The following is a 16,678-nucleotide window of genomic DNA, read 5'->3' on the forward strand; positions in this document are numbered from 1 at the left end:
CCCTCCAGCACCCTGGAGGGTGTCCCGGGAGGTCCAGCAGGGACTTGGGCAGAGCCCTGCTGGGACACACCGGCCCTGGGAGCGGAGATGTGGCCGCAGAGCTGTGTGTCCTCGGGGAGATGTGTCTGTGCCCATCTGCGCAGCCCTTAACGTCCCACGGGGCCCGCAGGCTGGGAGGAGACTGCGGTAGATAAGTATGATGTACACGGAGTCACAAACACACTTATCCCCGTCCTGTTTCCCAGGCAGCTCAGCAGTGAAAAGCACAGCTTGTTCCAAGTGCCCCCCTTCATATTTATTCTGGTTACGCAGCCAGGCAGCTTCCTGCCCCCGTGCCTCCTGCTGCGGCGTGCCGAGGCCGTGCTGCTGCTTCCAGGGCTGCCTCTCAGGGCCCTGTCCTCTCGCCTCGCAGCGCCGTGCTGCCAGGCCCTTCGCTGCCGCATCCCCTGGCTACAAAGCCTCGTGCCTCTCCGCTTCCCCTCGCCCCTGCTTCCCACCGTACAGGTGCCTGCGAGGATGCTGCCGGTGTCCGCGAGGCCCGGCGAGCCTCGGAGCCGAGGGCTCGGGGCTGTGGGACGTCGGGGAAGGACACGGTGCGTTGGGAGGTGGAGGGAAGCTTCTCCAGGCTGCACCAGGCCTCCCCGGGGCACTTCTCCGATGTCCCCTGTGGGCATTTTGCTGCTTGGCAGCCGTGGGCCAGGCTCAGCAGCTGTCTGCTGCCGGCACCCAGCCTGTGACAGCAGGCGCAGGGTCCGGGGGCTCCTGAACTTTTATTACTATGTACGGCGTTCTGCTTGCACGGAAAATTGATTTTCTTTTTTAAGCACGAAGTATAGTGGTTTTATAACCTTTCTGCAGCTTGGCAGAGGCCATTTATAACCTGCCTTCATCGCTACCTGAACAAGCTCCGGTCTAACTCATCTTCAAGAAATTCCATAATGCATTTTTAATTGCGAGCTGTTCCTCAGCAAGATTTATTTATTTTTTCAAGGACTGGCCTTTTTGTTGTTGTTTGTGTGCGCGCATGTTTGCCGAAAAGGGATAAATAACGGGAGGGGAACAGAAGAGGGCTTTAGTCCGGGTGACAATTTATTGATGGCGTTTGCTGCCTGCTGGCTTTTATCTTTTGGGACAAGGAAAGCCAGCTGGGAAACTAAAATTAAAACCCAGAAGCAGATCCTTGTTTCTGTGAATCAGCACACTTCTTTCAACTGACGGAAAACGTTCCAAGTACTCGGGGCTGTGCTCCTGGCCTTCCCGGTCCTTCCCCCACCCCAGACCAGTCCTCGCCACAGCTGCGTTATCCCATGGGAGGCAGCGAGGTAATTTTGGGGATGATGCTGAGGCCGCATTCGCTGGCTGGTGGGTATCAGCCACTGCCGTTCCCAAGCACTGAGGTGTTTTTTTGGGTTGCACAGGGCTCCTCTGTGTCCCAGAGGAGCAGACAGTGAATGCAGGGGGTTCCTCCGGCACGCTGCAGAGCAGGTCACCGGGCTTACCCCAGGCTGGCTCCAGGCTTCGTCCTGAGCCAGACAAAGGCAAGTCCGGCTGTGTAACTTCGCTGCCACAGGGGCTCTGTCCTTCTCCGGAGTGAGGATGGGGATGCGGTTCTTCCCCCTCCTCGACCCCTCTGGCTCTTGGGTGGGTTGTGGGCAACCACCCGGCTGTGGCCCCAGGGCCCGTGGGGACCCATGGTGACCTCGCCGTGTGCCCTCCTGTTGCAGTGCCCCGAGGACCTCCGCCCCATGAAGGACGGCACCGGCTGCTACGACTACTCCAAAGGCATCGACTGCTCGGATGGCTTCAACGGCGGCTGCGAGCAGCTCTGTCTGCAGCAGACCCTCCCTCTGCCCCACGACCCCTCGTCCAGCACCATCTTCATGTTCTGCGGGTGAGTCCCCTGCCACGCTCCCGTTTCTCCCGTTCCCAGCTAAATAACCCCGTTCCCTTCCCCACCATCACCCACCATCATCCCGTGCCTCCCGTCCCCACGCCATCGCGTCTCACAGGCGAGCTGGGTGCCTGGCAGAGGGGCTCTTTGTGGGGCTGGCTTGCAGCAGGCACTTGGTTTGCCTACAGAAAAAAGCAAACAGAAGTGCAAGAAGCTGGGTGAGCAGATGCACCCTCCTCATCTCCCCCACCGGGACCATGATGGTACGGTTCGATCTGTGACTCACCACGAATGTACCCCGAAATTGTACGTGGTGTGTTGGAGGGGGAAGGTGGAGGACTTGTTTTCTTTAAAAACTACTTCCCCCCACCCCTTGTGACTCTCTTAAAATAGAGCTTCATCCCTGATTTTGGCCGGGATCCTATAATCCTACACGGTTTAGCATTTGCTCTCAGGAAAATCTCCCCGGCTGCGGCGTGCCCTGGGAGGCGTGCGGTGATTGTTGGCTGCGGAAGCCGCCATCCGCCGCCTGCACCGGCCTCGTGCTGCCTCGCGCCAGCACTTCGCAGGAACCTCCCTCGGGGGAAGGATTAGGGGGAAGGAGGGCAGCAGGAGCCCTTCTGGGGAGGAACTGCCCCCGAGGTGGTGCAGAAGCACGGAGGGGAGCGGGCGGGCGTGCAGCTCCGAGGGGCGCCCGCCAGGTCCCAGCGCTGCAGGTGCAGCACAGAGCTCCCGCAGCAGTCCCCAGGGAGGAGCTGCCCATGTCAGAAAGCTGCTCGCTTTCTTTTCTCCTGTATTTTTTTCTTCCTCTGTATTATTGTTTAGCAGCACAGAGAGGCTGAGTCACTGAGAGAGAGCACGCTGCCTCCACCGTGCCTGCGAGGGGGTTGGAAATCCATATGGGCACAGCAATCTCTGCGGAGAGGGTCGGGAAGCCTGGGGACGTTGTGTGGTCTCCATCTGAGCCCACACCAGGCATCAGCAGCAGGGTTGGGATTCCAGTCGTCTGACTGAGAGGACAGAGAGTTTTTCCCTTGCTTTTTGTATAATCCCTTCTCGAGGCAGAGCTGCACGGGGGGAACAGGCAGAAGCACAACAGACAGGCGGGAGTTCCACTTGCAGTGGAAAATAGTGGTGGAGGGATGGGAGAGGGGCACAAGCCCAGGCAGCCGTGGGATTGAGGTTGTCAGAGCACTGCCACCGCAGAGGAAGGGGCAGGCAGGGGACGTGGAAGTTCCTCATTGACTGGGAGCTGCAGTGCCAAGGGAAAGGCAGAAGAAGGGGAGGAGAAGGAGGGGAGCAGCATGAGCACACGCAGATGCTGCCACTACAGACACTTTGGTGTCTGTAGCTGAATCACATCCCTACTGCCTGCCTCAGTTTCCCTCTCTGTATGTGGAAAACAAGTGTCTGCCTTGCCCACAAAGTGCTTGAAAGCAGGACCGAGGAACAAAGGAGCAGCCGTGCTGGAGCTGCATCCTTGCAGGAGGGCACTGATGTGACAGAAACGGGGAAGCAGCTCTGGATTTCGCTTTGCTCTTGCCCGAGGAACATCAGAGCCTGCACCACAGCAGCATCGGGGCTGGGGCTGCCTGTAAGGACGGAGCAGATGAAGTGTGGTGGGCTCAGCTCTGCTCTGCGGCATGGGGGCGATTCCCAGGCACGAGGCTCAGGCATTACGGGGTTGCCCTCCTGCTTCTGGGGAAGCCACTGCGGCTGTCAATGGTCCCTGCGGCTGTCTGCGGGGCTGGAGCGCTGTGCTGGCTGTCCAGGAGCAGCCAGGATTAATGCCCAGCCCAGCACTCGCCCGCTGCAGCTCTCCCCAGCGTTGGCTCAGCACGGGACTGCTGGAGCTGGTTGTGTTTTAGTGTCCTCGGAAAGCCTGGGCCCCTGCAGAGCACAGCACCAAGCGGCACCATGGTGTCCCTGGCTGGGCTCAGCGCCCTGTCCCCCTGCTCATCCCACAGGGTTAGGGTTAGGGTTAGGGTTAAGGTTAAGGTCCCTCTGACATGGCTCGTGGTGCCCACAGGTGCGTGGAGGAGTACAAGCTGGCCCCCGACGGCAAGTCCTGCCTCATGCTGTCCGACATCTGCGAGGGCCCCAAGTGCCTGAAGTCAGACGCCAAATTCAACGACACGCTCTTCGGGGAGATGCTGCACGGCTACAACAACAGGAGCCAGCACGTCAACCAGGGCCAGGTGTTCCAGATGACGTTCAGGTATGGCCCCGCTCCGCTCCTAGTTTTGGGCACATCGGGGTGGGCAGACGGGACCGGCTCCAGCAGTGCCGAGACAGCAGCGCTGACACATTCCCTGCCAGACGCGTGGGGAGGAGAGCAGGGGGACACCAAGCCCGTGTGGTTTTCCTACTCGTTCATCCTTCCTGCAGGCAGCAGCGTAGGGCTCTCCTGCGGGGCTGGTGTCTGTCTCTTTGGCCGAGTGTCTAATTGTCTTTGATGGGCTTTTCCCTGCCTCGTTGTCCCGTCTCTTCCTGAACGCTGCTGTCTTCCATCTCCACATCTTGCCATGAGTTCCGCCGTTTGATCGCCTGTAGCATGGAAAAGTATTTCCCTTTGCATGTTTTCAACCTGTGCGAGCAAATTTTATTCCGTGCCCGAGTCATAGCGCCGGGAGAAGCTGTGGCTGTGGATAATAAGAAATAGCATCAGCAGAGTGAGGTGGCTAAATCTGACACAAGCCCAGGCAGCAGCACATCGCGGGGCGTTCGCAGGCTGCGTCCTGGGTGCGCTGGGAGAGCAGAGGGGGGAGAGCAGCTCTGAGCTGCCCACGGCTTTGCCTCTTGGTGCTCACAGAGCAGAGCTTGCTTAATCGCTGAATGCAGGGCTGGAGAATTAGCTGATTTATCTATTTTTCTTCAGCTCTACTGAATGCAGCCACATTTTGTTCGGGTGCAAACCAAGGCGGGCCTATGAATTTCATAGCACCTGTGCTGATGGGTGTCAGGAGAGGCCCCAGCGAGGACCCTTACCCCAAATTCCGCCCAGGCACAACTCTTTCTTGCACAGCACCTGCAATGCACAGAGGTTTTTTCTTTCCCTTTTCAGGCACTGAGACCTCACTGCTGTGCTTTTAGCTGAGTTGCGGGTGCCCATCACCTCTGGCCACGCTGGTTTTCTGGGCTCTTTTTACCCCAGCAGAGTGTGAAAGTCTTCCTAGCTATGAATTCGCACTGAACTCTGTCCTTTTGCTCTGGGGATGGCAGATGAATTACGGGCTCCACCAGCACAAAGGCACGCAGAAAGCAGCAGCCAGCAGAGTGCTCGGAGCCAACAGATCCACAGCCTTTGCTGGAAGTGAGAATTGACAGCATGCAAAGGCAATTTTTTCCAGTAGGCTCCTCTCTGCCTTCTCTCCCTCCCATGCTGCAAGCATCTGTGGTCCTTCCGAGCGGAGCCAGGGCTGCAGAGCTGACATTTTCCATGAGCTGGGAGGCTGAGCGGGTCCGAGGGCTCCCCAAACTCCCACCATGTGGCGTGATGGTGATGGGGGCTCTGCCAGCGAGGGGCTGTGCGGTGGGAGCTGGGTCCTCAGCGTGGCGAACGGGGTTTCGTTGCCTGGCATCATCTGGGGGCTGCTGCCGGCTGTGACAGATGTGGAGGCAGGAGAAAACAGCTCTGAACCACGAGCAACCTGCGAAATGACCCCAGAAGAGCAGGCTGGAGGGGGCTGGCTCCAGCAGCGCCGGGTGGCGACGAGAAGGGCTCCCCGTGTCCTCCCCACAGCCCCGTGTGCCGGAGGGTTCGGCGGCAGGAGCACCATTACATCATCTGCTAACAAGGGAAGAGAAGGAGGTTAATGGAGAAGAAATTATTAACTAAAAGATGTAATTTGCCTCTGATTTTCATAGATATTCAAGAACCTCTCTGAGCATTAAGACACCAGCTGTTAGAGAAGCCCTTAATTTGGTGCATTTGAAACATAGCAGGAAGCTGCCTAATACCAGGGATTAAAAGCCTGTTTCTGCAAAGTAGGAGCAAGAACCTGCTATCAGAACAAGGGGCTGAGTATTTTAGAGGGATTTATAACCACTGGGATCCTTTAGCTATGCAGATGTGACAGTCCCTTGAATGGTGTCTGCTTCCCATGTTGCCGCATCTTCAGTGTCTTTAATAAATAGGATATTCTCGATCCGCCAGGCATGCCAGCATGGGGCTGGGAAGAAGCCTTTGTGCTGCTAACAGCGGTGTCTCTCACACGCTGTCCTGGGCAACGCCTAGCAGTTACAGCAGCATTTCCATCCCGTCGGGGCTGGGTGGGCCCTTTCTCACCCAACAGCCTGCGGTGCCGATGACCCCTGACGGCCGCAGCGTGGGGATGGGGCTGGTGGAGCACCGGTGGCTTTATTTTGCCCAGCTGGCTCCGAAGGATGGGTTTGGCACCTTCAGGACACAGCGGGTACGGTGCTTGGCGAGGCTGTGAAGTGGGGGAGCCGCTCAGATTTGTCTGTTCCTGCTGCCGTGTGCTGTAGGTGCCCCGTAGCGACGCACTGTGGTGTGACACGCCGTGCTGTGACCTGCAGTCCGTCCCTGCCCGCCTGTCCCTTTGTGCTGGTGCCACGCAGCTCTGCCTACAGCTCTCTGGGTGCTGAGGTGGCTCGGTAGCTGTTAATTAGCCCCGTGGCGGTTGCGTTGCTCAACCGACCTGCTGGAGAAGCCAATGCCAAGGTTTCTTCTCGGAGGAGTTCTCCATGCTGCTGCTGCTGTTGCTGTTTTCGTGCAAGCACGTAGAACAAAGCTATTCCCCCTCGGTGCCTTCTCCTGGGACAACCAGGCTGCCCTGGGGTGGGGACGGGAGCTCCTGCCCCCGCCTGGGGACAGCCGTGCGGGGCGGTGGGGAAGGGGGGGGAGCTGCTGCACGGATCCGCCCGCGCAGCCTTGCCTCGGTGCCTTGGCTCTGACGCCTCCAGCACCTCCTTCCCCTGCTCGGGGCCTTATTTCAGGTCGTGGATGCTGACTGCACGGGGGGGCTGCCAGCAGCACCTTCGGTGCGGCGATGGAGCAGGAGCCGTGCCCCATTACCGCCCCTCGCCCCTTCCCCTGGAGCTCTCCCGTCCGGCTCCGCGCTCGTGCAGAGCCGCCCGCTTTTTCTGGGTGCCTCTTCTTCTTTTTTTTTTTATTCTCTTTGGCAAAGTGCCCTGAAATATTAATAACTAAATGGGATCGGAGCTGATCTATTCCAGTCACACCTCTGGGTTTAGCCGGGAGGCTCAGCACTGGATCCAGCTTGCTAAAGACTAGATTAGAGCTATTTTCCCCCACTGCCTCGCGGTGGGGCAGAGCCCAAGCTCCACGGTGCCCAAATCACCGGGGGATTATTTTCCAAATGGGTTGTTTGTTAGTTCCTTATCTGTTTTGTGCCGTCTCTTTGCCACGAGGGAATAGAGATTTTTTGTTTAAGTGCTGTTTGCGGTTTCAGCCTGTTGCTTTTATGCCGATAATATGTAGAAAACCCAAATTACTACCCGTGGAGCCAGCTTTTCTCGCTAGCTTATTACCGCACGGCGCATGGGATGCCGGAGCCCACGCGACTCGCGCGGCAGAGCCCTCCTGGGGCCTCTCGCTGCAGCTCTCCCTGCAAAACGGGGGAGCCCAAGCCCCCACCCCAAGCAGGGATGCAGTGAAGCCAGGGACTTTCTGGGTGCTGGGGAAATAAGTGGCCGAAACGGCTGCAGGGAGGAGCAGGGTGCGTGGCTGGTGGCTGAGTGGGGAGAGGGTTTGTGTCTGTGCTCCGTTGCTTCTTGGTGCTCGGTGCAAGACAAAAAAAAAGCTGAGCTCCAAGTGTTTTCACATCTCCATAGCCAGGGAGGATGGCTCTGGAGGATGCAGGGCTGCTGTGCCGTGCTGAGCACCCTCCTGCAGCTCCATCCCTCTGCCAGTCAGTCCTTGTAGCCTCCCAGAGCCCTGCCCGGAGCACGGGGCTGCTGCTTCCCCGCTTTGGGGACGAGAAAGCATGGACCTGTGTCCTACCGCAGGACATCCCGAGCTGGAAGGGACCCAAGGGGCTCGCGGGGGGCGCTGAGCCGGGTGCTGCGGGGTAAGGGGCGCCTGCACCCGAGCGCTGCAGGCAGGCAGCCGGCGGTGCTGCCGAGCGCTGCCGACGCTGTCAGGCGGCGCGCCGGGTCGCTGAACTGAACTGGGGAATTGTCATAATATTGATGGGGAGTTTGGCAAGTTAATTTTAAATCTGTCACTCCTTCCCCTCGCCGCTTCTCAGCCCTTAATAAACCAGCACTGTGACGGCGGGGCGTGCTGACAGCTCAGAGCTGGGCTATGGGTCCCCCCCTTGCACCCCACTGCCCGCCCAGCACCCAGTGCCCCCCCGTGCCCCATCCGTGGGTGCTGTGGGACCAGGGTGGGTGCTGGGTGGGCACCGTGGCACAGCCAGGCAGGGGCTTTGTTGGTGCCAGCCCCGGCCAGGCTGTCCCGCTGCCCCTGCAGCATCACTAACGGTAAGTCTCTAACTAGTTAAATTAATGCTATTGATTTTTTTCCCCCTCCGAGTGCAGAAGTTATAATTGTGCTGTTTATTATTCCTGTGCCAGCGAGCTCTGCGCCAGCCAGTACCCAAACGCCTTGTTTACCTATTACCCTTCAGGCCGGGATAACGGATAGATCTCTTTTCCAGTGGCTGCCTTCCATTTCATTCCTCTTTTTATTATTTGTTGCTGCAATTCTATTACCTGTTCACAACTCTGAAGCCTCAGCCATGCTGCTTGGAAGCAATGATGGCTTTTCAAGCCAGGCTAATGCCTCGGGCCCCGGTCCTAAGGAGCGGAACCACGCTGTGCCAGCCGGAGCGGGTAAGGGGGCTTTAGGGTTTTAGCAGCTTTGCGGGGCTGTGGTGGGACGCAGGGCTCTGGTCTCTCCCCCACTGCCTGCTCCCAGCTGCCTGCAGAGCTGCGGTGCCTGGTGCAGGAGCATCCCTGCTTGTCACACACGGTGGCATTGCCACCCCTGTCGGGTTGTCACCGAACCGTTTTTCCTCCCTCCCGTGTTTTCCTGCTCTCAGCTTCTCGGGGACATCCTGGCTGCTTCCTCGTGTCTGTCCATCGCTTTTCAGAGCCTGTAATGGTTGCACGTAGGCACACGCCACGTGTTCTGAGTGCACCCGCGCCGGCCAGGCTAAGCATTGAGAGTTTGTCAAGTCCAGGATATAAATGACTAATGCAATTAGCACAGCACCCCGTCAGTTAGCTTACTATTGCATCCTGCGTGCAGCAGCCCTGCTCCATTTCAAAGTTAGCATCCCACAGAGAAGGAGAACAGATTGTGCTGCTTTGAGCTGCTATTTCCAGCAGCCTGCAGCCGCGTGCCTTTGCACTGTATTGTTAGCATTTCTCCATTCTTGTAGCAAAACAAAAGCAGAACGGTATCCTAAAGACAACGCGGGGGTCTGGGCAGAAAAGATGGTTTAAAAAATACCGATAGAGATGGTGGTGGTAGATGTATTTTCAGTACAGGAGGTTTTCAGGTTTGTTCTGTACCCGGTGCAGATAGGACTGGAGGAACAGGACAGCTCATCGCGGTGAGCGTGGGCACGGCCGTCACAGCCTCCTCCTGCTGTCACGTCCCTGCTCCGGATGTGCCCCTGAGCTGCTCCGTTTCCTTCCAGCCTGTTCCAGCAGCAGGTCAGCCCAGCACAGGGTCCAGCTTGGCTCGCTTGAGCCCGTGCTTGGGCCGGCAGCGGAGCCGCTGCTCCCACCCCGCGCCCCTGCTCCGCGCTCGCCCCGGCCCTGGCAGCGCGTTCGTGTCTGCGCAGCTGTTTGTATTCTCTGCAGCTGATGAAAATATTCATTATCTTGTTAGCTGCCGCGGCGCAGGAAGTTCGGATTTGCATTTCCACAGCTAATCACGCGGCACAAACAGAGCCTGGCACCCAGCAGCAGTAATTGGGCAGAGCCGCGCGGCACCCACGCGGGGAGCCCCCCCCCTGCCGTGCCCCTGGGAGCAGCACCGGGGCCTCCGACAGCTCCGGGAGTAGGAGGAGGAGGAAGGCAGCAGGTGTAGGGCTGGGGTTGTACGTGTTGGTGGGGTGGGCGATGGTGAGGGTGAGCGTGGGCAGGGTGACCCAGACTCGGAAGGGAGAGCAGGTGGGAGGGTCGTGGCCGCCAGCACGTGGGGCCGGGGACTTCCCGTGGGGATCCGGGGATGCTGGGCCCTTGGAGGGGCTGGTCTGGCACCTTTGGGGACAGCCCTGTCCCCCCATGCAGCTGCTGGGCCGATGTGAGGGGGTTAAGTGAGGTGTTCAGAGCCCACGCTGCGCGAAAAGTTCGTGGCCACAGCCTGCTCACGAGCCCCGAGGGAGGGAAAGATCCAACACTGGAGAGAAGGGGAACAAGCCCATACAGCAGGGAAAGAAACATGGGGCACTGCTGCCCTCCAGGGCCTGGCAGCAGCACGGTGATGAGCTCTGTCCCCTCCCTGTCACCGCTGCCTCCCCAGCGCTGGCACCACCAAGCCCGGCTTCGCCTTCCCGAGCGCTGGAGCACCCGGGAGGTCCCGCGCACGGGGCTGCGGGGAGCAGTCCTCGGGACGGACTCGCTGACCCGTTCGGCTTCCCCATCCCTGACTTTTACGGTGCTAATTATAGCCGGTGTTATTGCACAGTTAATCTGTGTTATTAAGAGATGTGGTGGAAATTGGTTTTATAATAATAACAGCTCAGATTTATAAAGTACCGTGCGTCCCAGGGGGTCCTCGCCAGCTTTATGGCCGTAGAGCGGTGCACAGGCTTGCGGAGGGGAATTGCTTCTCCCTTTCCCCTGCTCCAGCACAGGGTGCAGCCCCTCCTGGGCACGGGGCAGCCACACAAGGGTCAGGGAGCAGCGAGGGCTCTGCACCCACCTGGGATCAGTGAAAGTAAGGGCTGTGTCCAGCTGGAAAGAGGGAAGGGACTGGGCTGGGAGGCTTTGAGGCAGCGACCTGCGACCATCCAGCTTTGAGGTGTGATAGCCGGGGCTCCCAGCATGCTGCAAGTGCCTCCTTGGCGGCCACCAGCAGCACGAGCCGTGGTTTTGTGCTCTGCAAAACTCATCCCAGAGCAGGCTCCTGCTTGCACCATGGACACTGCTCTGCGGCACCTTGGGGACCGGGCTGGTGCCAGCTCATCACTGCTCTTCCTCGCTAGTGCCAGCGCTTGTCACCGAAGCTTCGCCCTCCAAGGACTAAATCAGCTTGACACTGCCTTAGCCATGCGAGTCCTTGCTCCAGGCGATGCAGTCGGGAGCAGGCAGCAGCACGGGGGTACCTGAGCGCTGCACGGCCCCGCCAGCTGCCGAGCCGTACCGCTGCTAACAGCGGGTCTTGGGCGCAGCCCTTGGTGCAGCAGGAAATCATGTCTTGTGTCTTCCCCATCCTGAGGAATCTCCCCACAGACAGAGGATTTGACATTCCTTGTGTTTCTCTTGGCTGTGTAAACCCGAAGGCAGGTGGGCAGCAGGGACCCAGCACCGCCCGCCCTCCTCCCTGGTCTCCGGCGATGCTCGTGCATGCGCGCGGAGTCTCCCACGGGCTGTTGGGCTCGATAACAATTTCCTCGTGATGGAGGCTCCGGGCATTTGTGCCAGCTCATTTCCCCCAGCACAGGCTGAAGGAGCCGTGTGGCTGACGGAGCGCCAGGCGCATGCAGAGCAGCAGAAAGCAGAGCCTCCGTGCCGCTGCCCCAGCTTTCGGGGACCGCGCCGCTCGCCAGCTGCAGCTTTACCAGAGGGCAGCAGGCAAACATCTGGAAGGTGTGATGGCACTGTCACTTGTCATTAGGCGGCCCCGCAGCCCGGGTGCAATGGCACACAGCCGGGCAGGGAGCTGGGAGGAGGGAAGCAAAGCGAAAGATGCTCCTGGAGCCCAGCGCGGGGCTTCATTCTCCCCTGGGAGGTCGAGGGGCTGCAGGTGCCCTCACCCCGCCCCAACGCGACACACACGTCGTTTCACGGCTTCCATAATTAACTTCACACGCAGAAACCTCCCTTTGCAGATGCGGTAGCAAATTTCAGCTAATTAACCATATGGTCTCGGCTGCCTGGCAGAGCAGGGGAGGTGTCGCTTACGGCCGTGTCCTGCGCCCTGCCCTGTTCGGGGGCTGCCCTCACCTTCCCCCAGCATCGCTGGAGCCCCCCAGGCTCTGATGGGGCACCCCACAGGGATGGGGCACCCATGGGACCCCCCTGGCACGGTCCAGCCCCACACGTGGAGGCTGGCACAGCTGGAACCTGCGCCGGCACACGGCAGGCGCCGCACGGAGGGGATGCGGGTGCGATAGCGGCGTTGAAATGCCTTTGTCAGGGTGCCAGCATATGAAATGTGCGGTGATATTACAGCCCTGCCACCGCCTGTGGCTGTTTTTCCTCTGCTTCTAATGACTAATAGAGAGAAGACAAAACAATTTCTATTAGTTTCTCCCACGCCGCAGTGGGTTTCTTATTTTCCAAACCTCATTAGGGTTTGTAATACCGCAGTGGTAGTCGAGAGCAGTCCGAGTCACCCTAGGGCGAAGGAAGAGCCGAGGAGATATGATGTGTTGCCCAGCCTCAGCGCTGCTCCTGGCTCGCTTCCAGCGTCTCCTCTGATTCCTTTCCAAACTCCGACGCCTTATCTCCATCTTAAAGGTTAATGATGACGCTTAGGAGAAAAAAACGCTTAAGATCCCCAATTGTTAAGAGAACGGATGCCTGTGCTGGGCCGAGAGCTGGGTCTGCGTCTACGTCGGGAAGGCGAATGCTGTTTGAAAGGCAGTGCTTGTGCTTCCCCGCGGGCTGTAGGAGTGTGGGGCTGCCTGGCAGAGCCGCTGGGCAAGGGGCTGCCGGGGGGTGTGTGGAGAGGCCACGGGCTTCGGGTGGCTGTTTTTGGCAGCTGTGCCCAAATCCCACAGGGGTCGGCCACACGTCGGGCACCAGCCTCGCGCCGGTTCCTTGGGAAGTCCCAGTGTGCAGCCCTGGCTCCTCTGAAGTCAGTGGGAGTTCTGTTATTTGTTGCTTCATTACAAATAAGCCTAATGAAACTGGCAGGCACAGAGCTGCTTGAGCAACGCTCTGGAAATGATTGCAAACAGCACCCAAAGCGAGCCGCGGGAGGGGACCCGCAGCCTTGGCTCGGCTCAGCGCCCAGCTCGTGGTGCAGAGAGGAGCCCGGCCCTGCTCGGAGCTGCTCGGACACAGAAACCCATCCCGTCTCGCTCCGCGGGGGCTCCCTGAGCTGCCCCAGGACGTCCGTCTGTCCGTCTGCGTGGCACCTTCCCACCCAACTCGTTACAAAGCTGGAACTTGCTGAGCTGATGGAAGCCGACAGGGTCAGCCCCGGCGGCTGTCAGCGATGCTGATCTAATGGGGGAAGGCACCTCGAGCAGCGGCGACACGGAGCAAGACATGGATCCTCCTGGCAGGCACTAAGCAGCTCCAGCCCTTCGCAAACGGGCTGATGCCTCGTTAGCCACATCAGTTGTTGGACATCTCCAGGACCTTCCCGTTGAGCAAGGGTGGCACGAAACCGATGTGGCCTGGCCCTGGCACCGGCTGCAGGCAGCGGTGGAGCTGCTGCTGGGCAGAGCAACAGGCAAGCAAGGTCCAGGCCTCCGCTCTCTTCCTTTCTCCAGCCAGGGATGAGTCCGCTTTTCATCTCCACCTTCTCACTCATACACTTTTTTTTTTTTTTTTTACTTTTCTTGAAACCTCTTGCAGGAAATCACCTCTGAGCATAGGTTAAGCATCAGAAATTTCAGTCCCAAAGGGAATCATCTGTATATTTGCAAAGTTGTGAAAAATAAGAGCTTTTGCATGGAATTCCTCTTGCAGCGCTGACTCCGTAATGAAGGCATAAATCCAGCTTTGTATACCTGAGCCCTGCCTGCTCCATAGGCACGAGGCGTTGCTGTGGGAACCGCAACTTTCCGAATTTGTTTCCACTCCGCTTTCTGTTTCAGCACATTCCCAACAGGCACTCCAGAGGTAGAAAGATCCACAGCCTGCCGCAGGATCTCCCCCACAGGAGAGGCGGTTTAGTGGAATAAATAAATAGCTGCATAATGGGGAGAGAAGGGAAAGGGGAGAGTGGGTGGAGGGGGGGATAACAGGGCGGGGGTAAGGAGGCGTTGGTTGCTGGTGGAGGTGCTGGTGCTGCCCTGCGTGGCGGGCTCTGGGGCTGCGCACGGGGGATTTGCGGTTTTGGAAGCGGAGCCGCTGCTGGGTGCAGGGGCAGAGCCGGGGAGCTCGGCTGCGTGCTGGCTGCTGCCGGGCGTGCTCCTGCTGCGCCTCCCGGGCAGGGGGACGGGCACTGGGTGGTTTTCTCTCACCTTTCCCCTGGAGCTGAGGGTAATGTGAGTGCCTGGCCAATTTTGCATCTTCAGTTTCGTTGTTTCTGCTGGTCAGACCATGCGCTGTTGGTGAACCTCTTGCAGCAGCAGGTCACCCCCACCCGCCGTCCCCAGGCTGGCCGTGATGCAGAGCAGGATCTCCTGTCCCATCACTTCCAGCTCCCCCAGCTCCCTTCCCCCGGCAGATTCCTGCGTGTTTCCTTGAGAAACAGCTTCAGGAGAGGATGCATTCAGGTCTTGAAGTCCATGTCGAGATGTCCTTTGCCGGCTGTCACCATCATCGTGCTGTGTCCAGGTCCCCTTGTGCCCACCCTCAGTCCCTGCCAGTCTCCGTCCCCAGAGGCTTTCAGGGCTGGTCTGGGGGCTCAGTCCGAGGGGACGCTCCAAGGCAGGGCACGGCACCGAGCCCCAAGCGCACGGCACGTGCCAGACATCGTGCCCTGGGACGAGGAGCACGGTGCGTGCCCACCGTCAGCTGAGGATGCTCTGCGGCCCCAGCGCTCAGGTGATTTACCTCCCTGGAACACCTCAATTTAAATGCTAATTCTCCCTGATCTGAGGGGTGAAGCGGCTGGTGATTATTGTCAGGCTGTTTACTGCTGGAGCAGCGCACAGCGGGGAGGTGGCAGGGAGGGATGGCAGTGCAGGGACAGGTCTTCTCCACGGTGCCAGCACCGAGCAGCCGATGGAGGGCTGGGGACAACGGCTGTGGCCATGCTGTGCCACCCCGTGAGTCTGTCCTCGCTCCCCCAGCCCCGCCTGGCCATGCACTGCTGCAACCCATGATGAGCACCAAAAGTTTGGGAGCTGGATGTGACCCCAGGGCCTGGCAAAACCTCCTCGGTCTCCTCTGCCTCCCTCCTCATCACACAGCAGGGGACCTGCTGGCGTTAATGACATTTGGAGTAAATTTGGCTACTTCGCAAGGTTCGTGTTCAGCCCTTATAATTCACCCGTGGCTGAGGTCAGGGAGACATGTGGGGACACCTGCGGTGTGCTTGCTTTTCCCAAAGTGGCTGTGGGAACAGGACACCCTCGCTTCTGTCTCCCAGTGACTCTAGATGATATTTTTTGCAAATTCAAGTGAAAAAGAAGGGAGCTATTTCTGAGCATCCCCTCCGCAAGCTGGGCTCTTGTGAACTTACAGCCACCCCAACAAAAAAACTTCACTGAAGGGAATTTGGGTCAAAAGCTGGCATTAAGCAACTTCAGATCCATTGTCCCCAAGCCACTGCAGGTCAGAAAGAAACAAGATTAATAAATTATTCTTGCTGGGGAAGGCGTCCTGGCTGGCTTACATAGCAGAGCTCTGCAGAAAGCGCAATCCTCGCGTAGTCACTTTGCTGAACATAACCACCCTGGATGATAATGTGATTAACATTTGTAGCTGTGCCGGCTCAGATAAGGGTAATTAAATCTCACGCTTCAGGGCATCAGCTAATCACTTGTGGGGTCATTTTTTATTTTTTTTACCCCTTCATGAATATATTTGCCCGGCTGCCGCGATGCGCTGTGAGCATCCGCTGCCAGCTGCGGGCGGAGGCAGAAGCTGGGCTCTGGCTTTCACGTGGCTGCTGCGGGACGTGGTGGCTGTGGCCCCATCCAGGACATCCAGGGTGCTCTGGCTGCTCCCAAATATCTGTGTCAGCACCGCCTGCTCCCCAGGGCTCCTTTTGCTCCGGGACCCCATGGGATGCCACCGCTGCTCCCGGAGGTTCCCCACCCGCTGCGTGGTGCGGTGGCAGCGCTGCAGGGACGCAGCCCCACGCTCTGCCTCTCCGTGGATTTATTGCCTGACCTTGGGGCGTTATTTAAGGTCAGAAGTCCCCCAGAATCTGTACTGCTTGTATCGAGTTTCTAAAGGGCAGGAGGACATTGGCATGCGGAGCTTTTGCTGCCTGAGCTCTGCCCTTGGTCCTCTGATGTTTTTCAGCATCGAGACCCATTTATCTGGCAGTCCGCTCACCCCGAGGCGGGGAAGTGCTCTGGTCTGGATACTGGGGGGGGGGGGGGGGGGATTGGGGAAAGAAGGGAGAAACATTTCCTTCTGCAATGACTCAGTGTCTGTAAAGCACCCCAAGAGCCTTGCGTATCCCTCTGGGTGTGCTGGGAAGCAGGAGTTAACTCAGCGTGCATCGCCTGCAGGTAGCGGCATGCTGTCTGCCAGCTGCGCGAGAGGCAGGGGGGTGCCGGAGGGCAGGGAAAGAGGCAGGGGAGGATGTTGCAGGGCTATCAGCTGCTGAAAGTTTGCTGTTTCTTCCCCTGATCCCACCGTTACAAACTTGGCCCCACGGCTGGTAGGAACCACAAGGGGCCTCCTGCAAACCACCCGCACGGAGGTGCCGGGGCTGTTGCATTCCCCCTGCTTCCTCCGCCCCTCACCTGTGTTTCTGCTCGGAGCCAGGAGCCTGCTGCCTTTGCTCAGTACTTCCAACGAGCACAAAAGCCTGGCAGAAACTCTTTT

The 16,678-nt window shown here is 58.8% G+C and overlaps 1 protein-coding gene across 7 annotated transcripts in view; it reads left to right on the forward strand.

Moving 5' to 3' along the window:
- Nucleotides 1-16,678, forward strand: part of ASTN2 (astrotactin 2) — a 341,061-nt gene that overhangs the window by 196,756 nt on the left and 127,627 nt on the right. For all 7 annotated transcript variants that reach the window (XM_080561615.1, XM_080561613.1, XM_080561618.1 and 4 more), the window contains 2 exons: nt 1,725-1,891; nt 3,921-4,109. In XM_080561615.1, the coding sequence (XP_080417741.1) occupies nt 1,725-1,891; nt 3,921-4,109 (356 nt within the window). The remainder of the gene's footprint in view (nt 1-1,724; nt 1,892-3,920; nt 4,110-16,678) is intronic.

Source organism: Anser brachyrhynchus (genome assembly GCF_964034855.1).
Source record: "Anser brachyrhynchus genome assembly, chromosome: 19".
In the NCBI taxonomy this organism is placed as follows: domain Eukaryota; kingdom Metazoa; phylum Chordata; class Aves; order Anseriformes; family Anatidae; genus Anser; species Anser brachyrhynchus.